The 20,520-nt window shown below is 47.3% G+C and overlaps 1 protein-coding gene across 5 annotated transcripts in view; it reads left to right on the forward strand.

Annotated features, from left to right (window-relative positions):
* The window catches only part of NEK5 (NIMA related kinase 5), a 129,990-nt gene that overhangs the window by 16,107 nt on the left and 93,363 nt on the right, over positions 1-20,520 (forward strand). For all 5 annotated transcript variants that reach the window (XM_063951938.1, XM_063951937.1, XM_063951939.1 and 2 more), the window contains exons 3-4: positions 7,995-8,091; positions 17,333-17,430. In XM_063951938.1, the coding sequence (XP_063808008.1) occupies positions 7,995-8,091; positions 17,333-17,430 (195 nt within the window). The remainder of the gene's footprint in view (positions 1-7,994; positions 8,092-17,332; positions 17,431-20,520) is intronic.

Here is a 20,520-nt window from a genome sequence, read left to right on the forward strand (position 1 = left end):
CTGTATCAGCTCGCAGGGGACTCTCGCTACGCCAATGGTCGGCAGACGCGGAATGATCCAGAAGTGTGGAGAACCTACCCTACACAGGTCAGGCTCTATTTGGGGAAGCTTTGCATGCGTGGATTTCCACGGCAACCGCGGGTAAGTCACCTTTTCTTCCCTCAGCTACACCTTCTACGAAGAAACCCTTTTCTTCATCTGCATCACAGTCCTTTCGGATCGCTAAGACAAAAATGTCCAAGCACCCTACCACTTTCTTTAGAGGTGGGCGTGCAAAATCCAAAAAGCCTGCACCTGCAGGCTCCCAGGACCAGAAGCCTGCTTCTGGTTCCTCAAAATCCTCAGCATGTCGGTGGGCAGCACAGCCTGGAGGACGATCTGGTAGGTGCGAGGCTCAGACGTTTCAGCAACGTCTGGGTGTCGTCCGGCCTGGACCCCTGGGTACAGGATATTGTGTCCCAGGGGTACAGACTGGAGTTTCAAGAACTCCCGCCTCCCCGATTCTTCAAATCAGGCTTGCCAGCTTTACTGACAGACAGGGCTGTCCTACAGGAAGCCATTCAAAAATTGGAAAGGTCAGTGGTCATTGTTACAGTTCCACCGCATATGCAAAACAAGGGTTACTATTCAAACCTTTTCGTGGTACCGAAACCGGATGGTTCGGTCAGACGATTTTGAACTTGAAATTGTTAATCCCTTATCTGAGGGAGTTCAAGTTCAAAATGGAGTCTCTGAGAGCGGTGATCTCAGGTCTAGAGGAGGGAGAGTTTCTGGTATCCCTGGATATCAAGGAGGCGTACCTCAGCATTCCGATTTGGCCGCCGCACCAGGCTTATCTCATGTTTGCGCTGTTAGACAGTCACTATCGGTTTCAGGCACTGCCATTCGGTCTCTCCACGGCACCGAGGGTGTTCACCAAGGTGATGGCAGAGATGATGGTTCTCCTCCAAAGACAGGGAGTGAACATAATTCCATATCTGGACGATCTGCCGATAAAGGCATCGACCAGGGAGACCTTGTTGCAGTCCATTGCTCTCATGACTCGTCTGCTCAGGGAACATGGTTGGATCCTGAACCTTCCGAAGTCACATTTGGAGCCGACAAGGAGATTGTCTTTCCTGGGGATGATCCTCGACACGGAAGTGCAGAGGGTGTTTCTACCGTAGGAAAAAGCGTTGGTGATTCAAACAATGGTCCGGGATGTCCTGAAGCCAGCCCGGGTATATATTCATCAGTGCATTCGCCTTCTGGGGAAGATAGTTGCCTCCTACGAGGCTCTACAGTACGGAAGACTTCATGCTCGATCCTTCCAACTGGATCTCCTAGACAAGTGGTCGGGGTCTCATCTACATATGCACCTGAGGATACGTCTGTCGCCGAAAGCAAGGGTTTTGCTCCTCTGGTGGCTACAAATGTCTCACCTTCTGGAGGGCCACAGGTTCGGGATTCAGGACAGGTTCCTTCTAACCACGGACGCAAGTCTCCGGGGTTGGGGCGTAGTCACTCAAGGGGAAACTTTCCAAGGAAGGTGGTCAAGTCTGGAATCCAGTCTTCCAATAAACATTCTTGAACTAAGGGCCGTGTACAACAGTCTTCTCCAAGCAGCAAATCTGCTGCGAGATTGTGCCATTCCAGTACAGACGGACAATGTAACAACGGTGGCCTACATAAACCGTCAGGGCGGAATGAAGAGCAGAGCTGCAATGTCAGAGGTAACAAGAATCATCCTCTGGCAGAAAAACACGTGTTGGCGCTGTCAGCAATTTTCATTCCGGGAGTGGACAACTGGGAAGCGGACTTCCTCAGCAGACACGATCTCCATCCAGGAGGTGTGGGGCCTCCATCCGGAGGTGTTCACGAAAGTAACACATTTTTGGGGGGTTCCTCAGATAGACATGATGGCCTCCCGCCTCAAAAAGACGCTTCGGATGTATTGTTCCAGGTCGAGAGACACGCAAGCAGTGGCGGTGGACACGCTGGTGTCTCCGTGGGTGTTCCAGTCGGTGTACGTGTTTCCTCCACTTCCACTCATTCCAAGGATTCTAAAGCTCATAAGGAGAACAAGAGTTCAGGCAATCCTCATTGCTCCGGACTGGCCAAGAAGGGCTTGGTACGCAGATCTTCTGGGTCTACTGCTGGAAGATCCGAGGCCTCTTCCTCTTCGGGAGGACCTGTTACAACAGGGGCCGTTCGCTTATCAAGACTTACCGCGGCTACATTTGATGGCATGGAGGTTGAATGCCAGATATTAGCTCGGAAAGGCATTCCGAACGAGGTTATCCCTACCCTGATACAGGCTAGGAAAGGAGTAACTTCTAAACATTACCATCGCATTTGGAAAAAGTATGTATCTTGGTGGGAATCCAAGAAGTTTCCTACGGTGGAGTTTCAACTGGGACGGTTTCTCCTCTTCCTGCAAGCAGGTGTGGATATGGGCCTGAGGTTGGGATCTGTAAAGGTCCAGATTTCTTCCAGAAACAGCTGGCTTCCCTCCCTGAGGTTCAGACTTTTTTGAAAGGGGTTCTGCACATCCAGCCTCCCTTTGTGCCGCCTACAGCACCTTGGGATCTTAACGTGGTGTTACAGTTCCTCCAATCGAATTGGTTCGAGCCCCTACAGGAGGTTGAAGTCAAGTTTCTCACGTGGAAGGCTGTCACTTTGTTGGCCTTAGCTTCTGCTCGATGTGTGTCGGAGTTGGGGGCTTTATCTTGTAAAAGCCCCTATTTGATCTTCCATGAACATAGAGCTGAGCTCCGGACTCGTCAGCAGTTCCTTCCAAAGGTTGTGTCGGCTTTTCATATCAACCCACCTATTGTGGTGCCAGTTGCTACTGACTCCTCAATTCCGTCAAAGTCCTTGGATGTTGTAAAGGCTCTGAAAATCTATGTGAAGAGGACTGCTCGACACAGAAAATCGGACTCTCTGTTTGTCCTGTATGATCCCAAGAAACTTGGGTGTCCTGCTTCTAAGCAGAAGATCTCTCGCTGGATCAGGTTCACTATCCAGCATGTGTATTCTACGGCAGGACTGCCGTGTCCAAAATCTGTTAAGGCCCACTCTACTCATAAGGTGGGTTCTTCTAGCCCGGGGCTACTTGGTCTGGGTCGAACACGTTTGCTAAGTTCTACAAGTTCAATACTTTGGCCTCTGAGGACCTAAAGTTTGGTCAGTCAGTTCTGCAGGAGCCTCCGCGCTCTCCCTAATGTGGACCCTAGCATCCTCTAGGACGTAAGAGACAATAGGATTTTAATTACCTACCGGTAACTCCTTTTCTCGTAGTCCGTAGAGGATGCAGGGCGCCCGCCCAGCGCTTCGTTCACCTGCAGTGGTTACCTGGTTCAGTACTGCTTGGTTCTTAGTTAAATACTGCGTTATTACTTGGTTCAGTAATGTTATTCAGCTGTTGCTGAGTTTTTTTTTCTAGCTAGTTAGCTTGGTTTGCCTTGTTTGTGTGAGCTGGTGTGAATCTCGTCGCTATTTGTGTAAAATCCTTCTCTCGAAGTTGTCCGTCTCCTCTAGACTGAGTCTGGTAGGAGGGGCATAGAGGGAGGAGCCAGCCCACACTATTAAACTCTTAAAGTGCTAGTGGCTCCTAGTGGACCCGTCTATACCCCATGGTACTAATGTGGACCCTAGCATCCTCTACGGACTACGAGAAAAGGATTTACCAGTAGGTAATTAAAATCCTATTTTTGCTCCCCAAGCCAAAAACGTTTCTGGCGCACATTGACATTTGAAAAGGAAAGTATTTGCAGCGAGCGCATTCCAACAAGGGTGTGTGGCCTCACTGCAAGGGGCGTGGCATTGCAGGACAAGACTACCTTTTACTCATGTTTTCAACCTGCACGCCCAGACATTGGCCACTACAAGAAAATAAAAATCATGCCCCTTACATTATTTGTCTTTTTTTCTCCTTATATCAATGCCCCTTACACATTATGCCACAAACCGTAATGCCTGTGACACATTATACCACAAACCGCAGTGCCTCTTACACATTATGCCACACACCGTAATGCTTGTGACACATTATGCCACACACCACAATGCCCCTGACACATTATACCACACACCGCAATTCCCGTGATACGTTATGCCACACACTACAAAGCGCCTGACACTTTATGCCACATACCACAATGCCCCTGACACATTATACCACACACCACAATGCCCGTGATACATTATGCCACACACCACAATGCCCCTGACACTTTATACCACATACCACAATGCCCCTGACACATTATGCCACATATCACAATGCCGTGATACATTATGCCAAACACCGTAATGCCTGTTATACATTATGGCACACACCACAATGCTCCAGACACATTATGCCACATACCGCAATGCCCTTGATACATTATGCCACATACCGCAATGCCCGTGTTTCATTGTGCCACACACCGTAATGCTCATTATACATTATGCACCATAGTAAGGCTTCTAATTAATTTTAAATTACCTGCTCGTTGCCAGGGGTTTCATGCTCTGGGTTCCATGCTTGTTGCCAGGGGTTTCATGCTCTGGGTGTAATGCTCATTGCCAGAGGTTTCATGCTCTGGGTGTCATGCTCATTGCTAGGGGTTTCATGATCTGGGTGTCATGCTCATTGCTAGGGGTTTCATGCTCTGGGTGTAATGCTCATTGCCAGGGGTATAATTCTCTGGGTATAATGCTTGTTGCCTGGGGTGTAATGCTCTGGGGGTGTATGCTTGTTGCCATGGGTTTCATGCTCTCTGGGTATAATACTCGTTGCCAGGGGTGTAATACTCTTGTGGTGTAATGCTCGTTGCCTGGGATGTAATGCTCTGGGTGTAATGCTTGTTTCCAGGGGTTTAATGCTCTGGGGGTGTATGCTCATTTCTTGGGGTTTAATGCTCTGGGTGTCATGCTCGTTGCCAGGGGTTTCATGCTCTGGGTGTAATACTTGTTGCCAGGGGTGTAATGCTCATTTCAAGGGGTGTAATGCTCGTTGCCAGAGGTGTCATTCTCTGGGTGTAATGGTCATTGGCAGAGGTGTAATGCTTGTTTCCAGGGGTGTAATGCTCTGGGGTTATATGCTCATTTCCAGGGGTGTAATGCTCTGGGGGTGTATGCTCGTCACCTGGGGTGTAATGCTCTGGGTGAAATGCTCATTGCCAGGAGAGTAATGCTTATTTCCAGGGATGTAATGCTCTAGGGGTGTATGCTCGTTGCCAGAGGTTTCATGCTCGGGGTGTGTTGCTTGTTGCCAGGGGTGTAATGCTCTGGGTGTAATGCTCATTGCCAGGGGTTTCATGCTCGGGGTGTAATGCTTATTTCCAGGGGTGTAATGCTCTGGGTGTAATGCTCGTTGCCATGGGTGTAATGCTCTGGGGGTGTAATGCTCATTTCTATGGGTGTAATGTTCATTGCCTGGGGTGTAATGCTCTGGGTGTAATGCTCGTTTCCAGGGGTGTAATGCTTTGGGGGTGTATGCTCATTGCTTGGGGTTTCATGCTCTGGGTGTAATGCTGGTTGCCAGGGGATTTCATGCTCTGGGTGTAATGCTCATTGCCAGGGGTTTCATACTCTGGGTGTAATGCTCGTTGCCAGGGCTGTATTGCTCTGGGGGGTGTAATGCTCATTTCCAGGGGTCTAATGCTCATTGCCAGGGGTGTAATGCCCTGGGGGTGTAATGATCATTTCCAGGGGTGTAATGCTCTGTGGGTGTGTGCTCATTTACAGGAGTGTAATGCTCTGGGGGTGTATGCTCGTTTCCAGGGGTGTAATTCTCTGGGGGTGTCATGCTAGTTTCCAGGGGTGTAATGCTCTGGGGTGTATGCTCATTGCCAGGGATGTAATAATCTAGGGGTGTATGCTTATTTCCAGGGGTGTAATGCTCTGGGGTTGTATGCTCATTGCCAGGGGTGTAATTCTCTGGTGCTGTATGCTCATTGCCAGGGAATAAGTGTTGGCATCGCCGCCACTGAACGCTCACGGCACTTCTGTGCAGAGAGAGGGGAGTTAGACGCTAGAGGTCAAATATGATTTCCAGCATCTGTCTCCTCCAAGGCGGCAGCCATTTTGGGAGTGACATTGGCAGATTTACATGCAGACGGTCAGTCCGCATGGGAATCTGCTGCACCAAGCCCCCCCCCCCCCCCCCCCTCCCGCCCTCATGCCTGGCACCTCCACAGGGCTGTAGTTACACCACTGATCCTGTGGACCATAAGTGAAGTTTTTACTTTTAGAAGATGCTTAGTGCTAACAGTGCTCTGGCTGTTACTTCTCAACACATAACCATCAGATTACACTGCCAAACAAATTTTTTTTGTTTTGGTGCCTGAAATGTTAGTATTGATTTTGGTTATATTGGGCGTGCTAATGCCAAATACGAAAACAGTTTTTATCTATCAGCTATACTTTTTGCGCATGCCCAGGCCGAGGCACATTGCCATCTAGCAACCTTCAGCCTGAGCAGGACGTCATTCGTCTTGGTTGTCAGAAACTTTCTGGTCAACCACAAAGCTCAAAACTATGCTGAGCTAATAAACAACCTGATTATTAATTCCAGAGACCTTGGATGTAATATGAGCATAAAAGTTCATTACTTACACAGCGACTTGGACCGTTTCCCAGAAAATTTGGGTGATATGAGCGAAGAGCAAGGTGAAAGATTTCAGCAGGACATTAAAACAATGGAAGATCGCTAACAGGGAAGATGAGATATACAGATTACAGCTGGAATTTACAAAGAGACTGTCCAAATAAAGGGGTTAATACAGATCTGATTGAAGAAGTGCTTTTAGCACATCTACGATTAGTTTCTCTGACATGCGGGGGGACGCCCAGCACAGGGCTAGCCCGCTTCGCATGTCAGGCCCTATCATATCTCAAAAATTAGAGGTGATAGGCCAAAATTAATTTTATATTTGAAATCAGCACACCAAATATACATAAAATCAGCTAAAAAATCCTTGGCACCAAAACACGTGTTGGGCTGTGTTATCGAATATAGTAACTCTTATATTTTGCCTATGCAATAAAAATGCAGCATACTGTAACAGGTATCTATGGTTTGGAAATATTAATAACAGTGACAAATAAATATACACGGTCACATTATTATGACCACCAGCTAACAGCCCCATACATAGCAGGGTTCGCTGAACTGTAGTTTTAGACACACGTCTGGTAGCCCCCAGGTTGATTCTTATGGTGAGCTGCTCCACTGTAGCATGTCGGTCGCCCCTCACGCACCTTTGTAGCCGACGTTCACCTCTGACATCAATGGCACGCGGCGCTCCGCAGTTTCCACGTTGGTTATTTGCAAGGGTGCCATTTATCCAGTCACGATACACCTTCACCACAGCAGCACGCGAACAGTTCACAAACTGCGCTGTGTCAGAAATACTGCCAGCCTTGGCCAGAAAGCTGATAATCATCCCTTTCTGCAACTCAGACAAATTGCCCCTTTTACCCATGACAGCAACGAGTGATATGTGCGCAGACGGCCTATCGCACACCTTATATACCCACCAAGGTGGTAATGTGACTTGACCGTGTATATTATACTTTCTATTATCAATATATACACGATTTAAAATAAGTCAGAGCAGTCACTTTTATCTGATAATCCCAGGAAATTGTACTTGAATACAATCCCAGTTGGATGCATCCAAGTCACATGTAATAGGAAAAGAAGGGGGATTTCACATTGTGCTGGATTTATTTGTCAGCTCCATATAACAAATAACACACGCACCAGAAGACAGAGGAGTAATTGTTCGTGAAAGATACCATTCCACAAGTTAGCAGATAAAAAATGATGTCATCGCTTTTCTACCTTTGGCTAAGATGAAGTGTATAAATGATGTACTGTATTAGCTTCCGGGATCGGTAGTCCCCAAACCACATAGATCACTTTGTGTTATTATTTTTTTGTGCATTTTTCATTTTGCTTGAGTTTTTAGATATAAATGACACCTCAGTCTAAAGTCCCTTCCTTTTGTTTATTTCTATAGATGCCACGGAAGGAGAAAGAGGCTTCTTACAAAGAGGTTACCCTTTTGTCTAAGATGAAACACCCAAATATTGTGACATTTTTTGCATCAATAGAAGGTTTGTCGCTGTTTGAAATAAACGACATTAATAAACTGATAGTAGTAATAAAGTATATATACAGGGGTGTAGCGAGGGTGGCTCCGGTGGAGCACAAGTTCCAGATGCCAGAAAAGTTAGAGGGCGCCCCGGCTGCTGCTGCAGCTCCTCGCTCTGCCTCTAAAGCAGCTGCAGCATCTCTCTCTGCCCCTCAAGCTGCTGCGGAGCAGCAATCTCTGCCCCTCAGGCAACTCTGGGACATTATTTTCATTGAGGCATAGGTATTATTTTCATGGAGGCATTGGGGGATTATCATGTTTGTGGGAGGTCACATTTGGGGTATTATTTTCATTAAGGGATTGGGGGGTTGTAAGGTCAGGTCAGTTGGGGCATATAATAAGAATTTACTTACCGATAATTCTATTTCTCGTAGTCCGTAGTGGATGCTGGGAACTCCGTAAGGACCATGGGGAATAGCGGCTCCGCAGGAGACTGGGCACAAAAGTAAAGCTTTAGGACTACCTGGTGTGCACTGGCTCCTCCCACTATGACCCTCCTCCAAGCCTCAGTTAGGATACTGTGCCCGGACGAGCGTACACAATAAGGAAGGATTTTGAATCCCGGGTAAGACTCATACCAGCCACACCAATCACACCGTACAACCTGTGATCTGAACCCAGTTAACAGTATGATAACAGAGGAGCCTCTGGATAGATGGCTCACAACAATAATAACCCGATTTTTGTAACAATAACTATGTACAAGTATTGCAGACAATCCGCACTTGGGATGGGCGCCCAGCATCCACTACGGACTACGAGAAATAGAATTATCGGTAAGTAAATTCTTATTTTCTCTGACGTCCTAGTGGATGCTGGGAACTCCGTAAGGACCATGGGGATTATACCAAAGCTCCCAAACGGGCGGGAGAGTGCGGATGACTCTGCAGCACCGAATGAGAGAACTCCAGGTCCTCCTCAGCCAGGGTATCAAATTTGTAGAATTTAGCAAACGTGTTTGCCCCTGACCAAGTAGCCGCTCGGCAAAGTTGTAAAGCCGAGACCCCTTGGGCAGCCGCCCAAGATGAGCCCACCTTCCTTGTGGAATGGGCTTTTACAGATTTTGGCTGTGGCAGGCCTGCCACAGAATGTGCAAGCTGAATTGTACTACAAATCCAACGAGCAATAGTCTGCTAGAAGCAGGAGCACCCAGCTTGTTGGGTGCATACAGGATAAACAGCGAGTCAGATTTTCTGACTCCAGCCGTCCTGGAAACATATATTTTCAGGGCCCTGACTACGTCCAGCAACTTGGAGTCCTCCAAGTCCCTAGTAGCCGCTGGTACCACAATAGGCTGGTTCAAGTGAAACGCTGAAACCACCTTAGGGAGAAATTGAGGACGAGTCCTCAATTCTGCCCTGTCCGTATGAAAAATTAGGTAAGGGCTTTTATAGGATAAAGCCGCCAATTCTGAGACACGCCTGGCTGAAGCCAGGGCCAACAGCATTACCACTTTTCATGTGAGATATTTTAAGTCCACAGTGGTGAGTGGTTCAAACCAATGTGATTTTAGGAACCCCAAAACTACATTGAGATCCCAAGGTGCCACTGGAGGCACAAAAGGAGGCTGTATATGCAGTACCCCCTTGACAAACGTCTGAACTTCAGGAACTGAAGCCAGTTCTTTCTGGAAGAAAATCGACAGGGCCGAAATTTGAACCTTAATGGACCCTAATTTTAGGCCCATAGACAGTCCTGTTTGCAGGAAATGCAGGAAACGACCCAGTTGAAATTCCTCTGTAGGGGCCTTCCTGGCCTCGCACCACGCAACATATTTACGCCAAATACGGTGATAATGCTGTACGGTTACATCCTTCCTGGCTTTGATCAGGGTAGGGATGACTTCATCCGGAATGCCTTTTTCCTTCAGGATCCGGCGTTCAACCGCCATGCCGTCAAACGCAGCCGCGGTAAGTCTTGGAACAGACAGGGTCCCTGCTGGAGCAGGTCCTTTCTTGGAGGTAGAGGCCACGGGTCCTCTGTGAGCATCTCTTGAAGTTCCGGGTACCAAGTCCTTCTTGGCCAATCCGGAGCCACGAGTATAGTCCTTACTCCTCTCCTTCTTATGATTCTCAGTACCTTGGGTATGAGAGGCAGAGGAGGGAACACATACACTGACTGGTACACCCACGGTGTTACCAGAGCGTCCACAGCTATTGCCTGAGGGTCCCTTGACCTGGCGCAATACCTGTCTAGTTTTTTGTTGAGGCGGGACGCCATCATGTCCACCTTTGGTTTTTCCCAACGGTTCACAATCATGTGGAAGACTTCTGGGTGAAGTCCCCACTCTCCCGGGTGGAGGTCGTGTCTGCTGAGGAAGTCTGTTTCCCAGTTGTCCACTCCCGGAATGAACACTGCTGACAGTGCTATCACATGATTTTCCGCCCAGCGAAGAATCCTTGCAACTTCTGCCATTGCCCTCCTGCTTCTTGTGCTGCCCTGTCTGTTTACGTGGGCGACTGCCGTGATGTTTTCTGACTGGATCAGCACCGGCTGACCTTGAAGCAGAGGTCTTGCTAGGCTTATAGCATCGTAGATGGCCCTTAGCTCCAGGATATTTATGTGAAGTGATGTCTCCAGGCTTGACCACAAGCCCTGGAAATTTCTTCCCTGTGTGACTGCTCCCCAGCCTCTCAGGCTGGCATCCGTGGTCACCAGGACCCAGTCCTGAATGCCGAATCTGCGGCCCTCTAGAAGATGAGCACTCTGCAACCACCACAGGAGAGACACCCTTGTCCTTGGTGACAAGATTATCCGCTGATGCATCTGAAGATGCGACCCGGACCATTTGTCTAGCAGATCCCACTGGAAGGTTCTTGCGTGGAATCTGCCGAATGGGATTGCTTCGTAAGAAGCCACCATCTTTCCCAGGACCCTTGTGCATTGATGCACTGAGACTTGGCCTGGTTTTAGGAGATTTCTGACTAGTTCGGATAACTCCCTGGCTTTCTCCTCCGGGAGAAACACCTTTTTCTGGACTGTGTCCAGGATCATCCCTAGGAATAGAAGTCGTGTCGTCGGGATCAGCTGCGATTTTGGAATATTGAGAATCCAACCGTGCTGGCGCAGCACTATCTGAGATAGTGCTACTCCGACTTCCAACTGTTCCCTGGATCTTGCCCTTATCAGGAGATCGTCCAAGTAAGGGATAACTAAAACTCCCTTCCTTCGAAGGAGTATCATCATTTCGGCCATTACCTTGGTAAAGACCCGGGGTGCCGTGGACAATCCAAACGGCAGCGTCTGAAACTGATAGTGACAGTTCTGTACCACAAACCTGAGGTACCCTTGGTGAGAAGGGTAAATTGGGACATGTAGGTAAGCATCTTTGATGTCCAGAGACACCATATAGTCCCCTTCTTCCAGGTTTGCAATCACTGCTCTGAGTGACTCCATCTTGAATTTGAACCTTTGTATGTAAGTGTTCAAGGATTTTAGGTTTAAAATTGGTCTCACCGAGCCGTCCGGCTTCGGTACCACAAATAGTGTGGAATAGTACCCCTTTCCCTGTTGTAGGAGGGGTACCTTGATTATCACCTGCTGGTAATATAGCTTGTGAATGGCTTCCAATACTGCCTCCCTGTCTGAGGGAGACGTCGGTAAAGCAGACTTTAGAAAACGGCGAGGGGAAGACGTCTCGAATTCCAATTTGTACCCCTGAGATACCACCTGAAGGATCCAGGGGTCCAGGGGTCCACTTGCGAGCCCACTGCGCACTGAACTTCTTGAGACGGGCCCCCACCGTGCCTGAGTCCGCTTGTAAAGCCCCAGCGTCATGCTGAGGACTTTGCGGAGGCGGGAGAGGGCTTTTGTTCCTGGGAACTGGCTGTTTGTTGCAGCCTTTTTCCTCTCCCTCTGCCACGGGGCAGAAATGAGGCGCCTTTTGCCCGCTTGCCCTTATGGGGCCGAAAGGACTGCGCCTGATAATACGGCGTCTTCTTAGGTTGAGAAGCTACCTGGGGTAAAAATGTGGATTTTCCAGCAGTTGCCGTGGCTACCAGGTCTGATAGACCTACCCCAAATAACTCCTCCCCCTTATAAGGCAATACTTCCATGTGCCTTTTAGAATCCGCATCACCTGACCACTGCCGCGTCCATAAACCTCTTCTTGCAGAAATGGACAGCGCGCTAACTCTTGATGCCAGTCTGCAAATATCCCTCTGTGCATCACGCATATATAGAAATGCATCCTTCAAATGCTCTATAGTCAGTAATATACTGTCCCTATCTAGGGTATCAATATTTTCAGTCAGGGAATCCGACCACGCCAGGCCCGCACTGCACATCCAGGCTGAGGCGATTGCTGGTCGCAGTATAACACCCGTGTGAGTGTATATACATTTTAGGATATTCTCCAGCTTTCTATCGGCAGGTTCCTTTAGGGCGGCCGTATCAGGAGAGGGTAGTGCTACCTGTTTAGACAAGCGTGTGAGCGCTTTATCCACCCTAGGGGGTGTTTCCCAACGTGCCCTATCCTCTGGCGGGAAAGGGTACGATGCCAATAACCTTTTAGGAATTATCAGTTTTTTATCGGGGGAAACCCACGCCTCATCACACACTTCATTTAATTCCTCGGATACAGGAAAAACTACATGCAGTTTTTTCTCACCAAACATAATACCCTTTTTAGTGGTACTTGTATTATCAGAGATATGCAATACATTTTTCATTGCTTCAATCATGTAACGTGTGGCCCTAGTGGAAGTCACGTTTGTCTCCTCATCATCGACACTGGAGTCAGTATCCGTGTCTGTGTCTGCCATTTGAGGTAACAGGCGTTTTAAAGCCCCTGATGGCGTTTGAGACCCCTGGACAGGCACAAGCTGAGTAGCCGGCTGTCTCATGTCGTCAACTGTCTGTCGTAAAGAGCTGACACTGTCACGCAATTCCTTCCATAAGCTCATCCACTCAGGTGTCGACTCCCTTGGGGGTGACAACTCTATAATAGGCAATTGCTCCGCCTCCATCTCATTTTCCTCCTCAAACATGTCGACACAATCGTACCGACACACCGCACACACACAGGGAATGCTCTGATAGAGGACAGGACCCCACTAGCCCTTTGGGGAGACAGAGGGAGAGTATGCCAGCACACACCAGAGCGCTATATATAGACAGGAATACCACTATAAAATGTGCTTTTCCCTTTATAGCTGCTGTTAGTATCAAAACTGCGCCAAATTAGTGCCCCCCTCTCTTTTTTACCCTTTTCTGTAGTGCAGGACTGCAGGGGAGAGTCAGGGAGACGTCCTTCCAGCGGAGCTGTGATGGAAAATGGCGCCCGTGTGCTGAGGAGATAGGCTCCGCCCCCTTCTCGGCGGCCTTTTCTCCCGCTTTTTGGTGAGTTCTGGCAGGGGTTAAAATACATCCATATAGCCCTGGGGGTTAAATGTGGTGTATTTATGCCAGCCAAGGTGTTTACATTGCTGCTCAGGGCGCCCCCCCCTAGCGCCCTGCACCCTCAGTGACCGAAGTGTGAAGTGTGCCTGAGTAACAATGGCGCACAGCTGCAGTGCTGTGCGCTACCTTGTTGAAGACTGATGTCTTCTGCCGCCGATTTTTCCGGACCTCTTCTTGCTTCTGGCTCTGTAAGGGGGCCGGCGGCGCGGCTCTGGGACCGAGCTCCGAGGCTGGGCCTGTGTTCGGTCCCTCTGGAGCTAATGGTGTCCAGTAGCCTAAGAAGCCCAATCCACTCTGCACGCAGGTGAGTTCGCTTCTTCTCCCCTTAGTCCCTCGATGCAGTGAGCCTGTTGCCAGCAGGTCTCACTGAAAATAAAAAACCTAAAACTAAACTTTCACTAAGTAGCTCAGGAGAGCCTCTAGTGTGCACCCTTCTCGGCCGGGCACAAAAATCTAACTGAGGCTTGGAGGAGGGTCATAGGGGGAGGAGCCAGTGCACACCAGGTAGTCCTAAAGCTTTACTTTTGTGCCCAGTCTCCTGCGGAGGCGCTATTCCCCATGGTCCTTACGGAGTTCCCAGCATCCACTAGGACGTCAGAGAAATACTGTTTTTAATTAAGTGCCTTAAGTACTATTGGAGGGGTCTACTACACTTGCCCGGCTTTCGGGATCCTGGCACCCAGCATACCAGCATACTCGACCACCAGAATGCCGGCATCAGGGCGAGCACAGAAGAGCCCCGTACGGGCTCGCTGCGCTCGCCACGCTGCGGGCACAGTGTATTTATTCTCCCTCCAGGGGTGTCGTGGATACCCCAAGAGGGAAAATAGTTGTCGGTATCCCTGTGGTCGGGATCCCGGCGCCGGTATGCTGAGCACTGGGATCCTGACAGCCGGGATATTGAGTGACACCCCTATTGGAGAAAGAGCACTATATACTGTAAATAAAATGATTATTATTATTTTTTATTAATTTGAATTAAACAAGTAAATAGTTAAATACAGCTAATTCCATAGCGGCTCTACTGTCGTGTAATGTTTATGTGGAGCTCAACTATGGCATAACATGTATAAGGTGCTCTACCATGGTGTAACATTTATAAGGGGCTCTACTGTGGCATAATGTGTATAAGTGGCTCTACTGTGGTGTAACGTGTATAAGCAGCTCTTCTGTTGTGTAACGTGTATAAGCAGCTCTACTGTTGTGTAACGTGTATAAGCAGCTCTTCTGTTGTGTAACGTGTATAAGCAGCTCTACTGTGTGGCATAATGTGTATAAGCGGCTCTACTGCGTGGCATAACTTGTATAAGTGGCTCTACTGTGGCATAACTTATATAAGCAGCTCTATTGTGTGGCATAACTTATATAAGTGGCTCTACTGTGGTGTAATGTGTATAAGCAGCTCTACTGTGGTGTAACGTGTATAAATGACTCTACTGTGTGGTGTAACATAAATAACAGACACTACTGTGCGGTGTAATGTGAATTGATACTACTATGTGGCCACAGCCCTTCCCGTGAAGCTGCGCCCCTATATTTTCATTACATGCCTTTGGCACGCACTGTCCATATTTTAAACATGGAGGCGCCCAAAGGAAACTTTCGCATTACTGAGCTCTACAAGGTCTAGAACTGGCCTTGTTACCATTTTAGGATTTTTAAATATTTTTTATTTTCAAATGTAACCTGCCACCACATGTTGGCAAGGCCCATAATACAGGGGAGGGGGGCGCCCAAAACATACCCTTGCTCCGGGCACCATGGCACCTAGCTACACCTCTGCATATATAGATATAAAACACAAAACAGTGTATCACATACTGTATATATACTCGAGTATAAGCCGACTTTTTCAGCACTTTTTTTTGTGCTGAAAAAGCCCCCTCGGCTTATACTCGAGTCAGTGGGAAGGAGGAACACGGAGGGCACAGCGCGTGCCTCTCCTGTGTCCCTCCTGCATCTCCGGCGGCAGCGGCGGGTCTATTAAATGAAGTACCCGTTCGTGAGCTCTGATTGGCTCACGAACCGGCACGTCATTTAACACACACACGCCGCTGCCGCCGGAGACGCAGGAGGGACACAGGAGAGGCGCGCACTGTTCTCCGTGTCTCTCCTTCACAAAACAGTGCGGGAGCGGCGGAGGGTAAGTTGTAACTGGCACTGGGGGAGCATATTTGGCACTTGGGGGGGCATATGTGGCACTGAGGGGGCATATCTGGCAGTATGAAAGCATATCTGGCACCGTGGGGGCATATCTGGCACTGTGGGGCATATCTGGCACTACGTTGGTATATCTGGAACTGTGGGGGTATATCTGGCAGTATGAGGGCATATCTGGCACTGTGGGGGCATATCTGGCACTGTGCGGGCATATCTGGCACTATGAGGGCATACCTGGCAGTATGAGGGCTGTGTACGGCTAGAGCTGCATTTCCCACCCTAGGCTTATACTCGAGTCAATACGTTTTCCCAGGTTTTTGTGGTAAAATTAGGTGCCTCGGCTTATATTCGGGTCGACTTATACTCAAGTATATACGGTATGTATAAAATTCAGGCAAAATAATAAAAAAACAACAATTATAGTGTAATTAATAACCATGCTGATCACTTAGAAAGATTAAATATGCAGCTCCCAAGTAGTAGTCTGAAATTAGTCTACAAAATGAAGAACAAGTATAGATATAAAAGAGAGCGCAGTACAATTAATACATTTATTATATATTAAAATCAACAATGTAAATTATACATACACGTATAAGCGTGTAGGTCAGCGCTGTGCTCTATCTCCACTCTTTCACTGGGGAGGTTGAGCATAGTGCTGACCTACACGCTTCTCGTGGGTAAGAGCAATACAGACTATACAGTGGTAGTACATCCACATTAAATAATCAGCGCAAATGGGTACTGGGACTTGGACTACAACTTTATAATTGGACAGCTTTATCCAGCGATAGTGTATACATTAATAAAAACTTCCTGATGGAAAGCGGTTGAGGTGAATGATTATGCGGTGATGTAAACTGACTGAACTGATCGCAATGGCTGAGTAAGTCTGGAGCTACTTAGAAACTGCTAAGAAATTTCTATTCGCAAATCTGCTAATCTTTCGTTCGCTATTCTGCTAAACTAAGATACACTCCCAGAGGGCGGCGGCCTAGCGTGTGCAATGCTGCTAGAAGCAGCTAGCGAGCGAACAACTCGGAATGAGGGCCATTATTAGGATAGGAATATGTTTATCCCAGATATTCTTAATTCCCTTATATTGTCTTCTACATCTATAGAAGGTTATATCTCTCAGCTGACAGAGGCAAAAATAAGTATTCAAAATGGCTGCCTTTCAAGTGGAACCAATAGGGGACATATACAGATGTGTCCACATACACCTTCCCTTTTTGCTTCATTTGGCACAACATGCATAACACGGCTAAGCTGCTCCTCCGTGAGTAGCGGCTGGATTTAAAACAAATGCGAAAGAATTTGAATAAAGTAGCAAATGAAAGTAGAAACTTTTAAGAAAAAACACAAGGCGTGGCTAAGTTACAGCGTTAAAAAAGGCGTGCCCAATTATGCCATATGGCTAGCCATTAGGAAAGGTGTATGTGGACAGATCTGTACAAGAATTAGCACACAGAAAATGTGCCACAGTCCGTAACGACCAATCAGAATATGTAATTGTCTAGTGCCATTTTAAAAATGAAAGCAAGGACCTAACTGACTACTACAGGTCACTGTAGACCTTTTCAGGACAACAATTACTTCATGTCACTCTGTGTATTTTCCTAAAACAAACTTTTTAATTCCAGAGAAGAACAATCTGTACATTGTGATGGAGTATTGTGATTGCGGAGATCTGATGAACAGGATAGGCAAGCAGCGAGGCGTTCTCTTTGATGAAGACCAGGTAGACACAGTTTCTGCTGAAATATTAATATTTGGTTTAATAATTTCTTATGCTACAAAAGTGTGCTTTTGCTGGTCACTTTGATCATACCGTCGAGGCTTGTCTGGTTGCCATCCAGGAATAAGGTGGAGGTTTATGAAACCTTCTACAGCGGAAACGTGGAGAGGTTGCTCATAGCATCCAATCACATTCTAGGAGTAATTTATTCAGTACATTCTATAAAATGGTAGTTACAATCTGATTAGTTGCTATGGGCAACTTCTCCACTTTTCTTGTTTAGGTTTGTTGAATATCCCCGATTATTGGAGTGAGTTGAAAAATGATTTAGAAGAATAAGGGATCGATGTTTTAGCATGCTCGTTTTCTCAGCACTAAGATATATCCTACATCACCACTTATGGCAGTGATGCCGGATGTCTCAGCTCTGAATTGTATTACATAGGGGGAGATGTATCAAAGCTTGGAGAGAGATAAAGTGGAGATAGATGTAGGTGTCTATTTACTAAGTCTTGGAGAGTGATAAAGTGGAGAGAGATAAAGCACCAACCAATCGGCTCCTAACTGTAATTTTTTAAACACAGCCTTTAACATGGCAGTTAGGAGCTGGTTGGTTGGTAGTTTATCTCTCTCTACTTTATCTCTCTCCCAGGCTTACTACATAAACCCCAAAGTACCAACCAATTAGCTCATAACTGTCATTTTTCAAACACAGACTGTAACATGGCAGTTAGACGCTAATTGGTTGGTACTTTATCTCTCACCAAGGTTTGATACATCTACCCGAAAGAGTCACTGGAGAAATGTTCCGTGACTCGCCTATCTGGTGATCTCTGTGCTGCCTGAACGGAATTACTCCCAGCAGTTGCACATGTGCAAGATCTCACAAAAACCGCAAGATTTCATTCAGAACCAACGGTGCAAGCCTGAGGAGCATTTGGAGGCAGCAGCGGGGATGGTTGAGTAACCTCAGATGGCACTGCTAGTTAGTGGGATCTTTTTTTACGCTTCGTAAGTGGCCATGATACTTTGCCACTGTAGCTGGCTATTGCGTTATTAACAGAAGAAGAAGGCACTGGTGGAGAACTCTCTGATTTCTCCATAGCCTGGCTGATCATGCATTTAGAGAAGTGGGAATAACCTTTTCTTTTGCGTTTTCTCCACTCTTTACATTTACACCTCAGTCATACTAGCGATACACCAGACAGTTGTGTGAACTGCCTGGCAGGAGTTGAGTAGAGGGGAACCAGGCTAAAGAGTTTGCTTATAAATATGCAGCTGGTGCTATGATACCATAGGCCTCTAACTTCTGTTTGTCCCTCCCACTCCAGCTTGGGTCAACAATCTCCAGCTCAACTCTTGCTGGGTTGAGGTCATTGTTTCACCCTGCAATGCAGAGCACTGTGTGGCCACATTGATGAGTGATCTATTCATTGAACAGCGACCACATCACAATGTGTGCGGGCAGCTGTATAATATGTCAGGTTGATAACACTGACAACACTGACCTGATGATTTCACAACCAGCTGTCTGTAGCACTTATTGCAGAGAAGAGAAATACTGTAAATACTAAAGGGGCCAGACGTATCAAACCTTCAAGGGCGTTAAAAGTGGTTTGATACATTGGGCAGTACGGACGATGTAATGGTTAGCATTACTGCCTCACAGCACTGAGGTCATGGGTTAAATTCCCACCATGGGCCTAACGGTGTGGAGTTTGTATTTTCTCCCCGTGCTTGCGTGGGTTTCCTCCGGGTACTCTGGTTTCCTCACACAATCCAAAAAATATACTGGTAGGTTAATTGGTTTCTGACAAATTAACCCTAGTATTTTTTTTGTTTAATCAGTTTTTATTAAGGATTTTAAAAGGACATGAACAAAGAAAAAAAAGACACAAATATAATTACAAAAATAGAAACACCTGTACGAATGAAGTTACTACACACATCTGATTGTACAAATGCCTGATAGAAGGGTAGCAAACCAGCAGAAAAGAGTGAGGCCAACAGAGGCAATATATATATCCTGTGGGTAGGCAATTAGAGCAGAACATCCGAGGAGCAAGAGGTACTCTAATGAGATAACGCAGGAGCATCTTGCTATGTCTGCGTAAGGGCTGCAATGAAAAGAGAAGCAAAACCGGAAAGCTGATAGGTATCAGGGATAGAAGCCAGAGGCAGAAGGAAGGAAGAAAAAGAGAGAAAGGGGAAGAGAAAAAGGGGGGGGGGGGTAAGAGAAGTAAGAGGTACCACTTAGAAAGCAATATGAGACAGAGAAATAGGGAAAGTGGAAACTAACTGCTCTCCAAGGGAGTGGCCATGTAGGCCCGGGAAGCCTTGTATTCTAGCCAGGGGGACTTCATGGAATTAAATTCACGAGACTTGCCTATCGATGAGAGAAACAAGTCCTCCATTCTCATGAAGTAGTCTAATTTAGTGAACCAAGCACGACTCGTAGGAGGGAGGTGGGACCTCCACATGGCTGGGATTACAGCACGCGCTGCATTACTTAAGTGTCGCAACAAGGAATGTTTATGTCGGGACACTGGAATATTGGAGTGATTAATAAGCCAGAATGCTGGCTCTTGCGGGATTTGAATCTTAAGAATAACCTGGGAGATGTGTACAACCTCCCGCCAAAAGGGTTGGATCAGAGGGCATGTCCACCAAATATGTAGAAGGGTGCCTGATGGGGAAGAGCATCGCCAGCAGTGGGCCGACGAGGAGGGATACATAGCATGGAGGAGGGAGGGATGTTGGTATCACCGTGTCACCACTTTATATTGAGTCTCCCTGATCTGGACACAAACAGAACTCGTGTGGGTTTTCAAGAAAATATTTTCCCAATCTTTAGGAGACAGGGAAATGCTCAAGTCCCTTTCCCAAGCCACAGCAAAGGATGGAGTAGCGAGAGGTCGGAAATGGCAAACAATTTTGTACAAGGTGGATATGGCGTGGGTCGGGTCAAGGACAGCAACACAGAGTTTCTCAAATAGAGTCAATTCTCTAGCGGCACTCCTAAGTCTATGGCAAGTCGCCAGGAAGTGTCGTATTTGTAGGAATTTCCAAAAGTCCTGCTGGGGGACATCCCAC

Source organism: Pseudophryne corroboree, chromosome 2, assembly GCF_028390025.1.
Source record: "Pseudophryne corroboree isolate aPseCor3 chromosome 2, aPseCor3.hap2, whole genome shotgun sequence".
In the NCBI taxonomy this organism is placed as follows: domain Eukaryota; kingdom Metazoa; phylum Chordata; class Amphibia; order Anura; family Myobatrachidae; genus Pseudophryne; species Pseudophryne corroboree.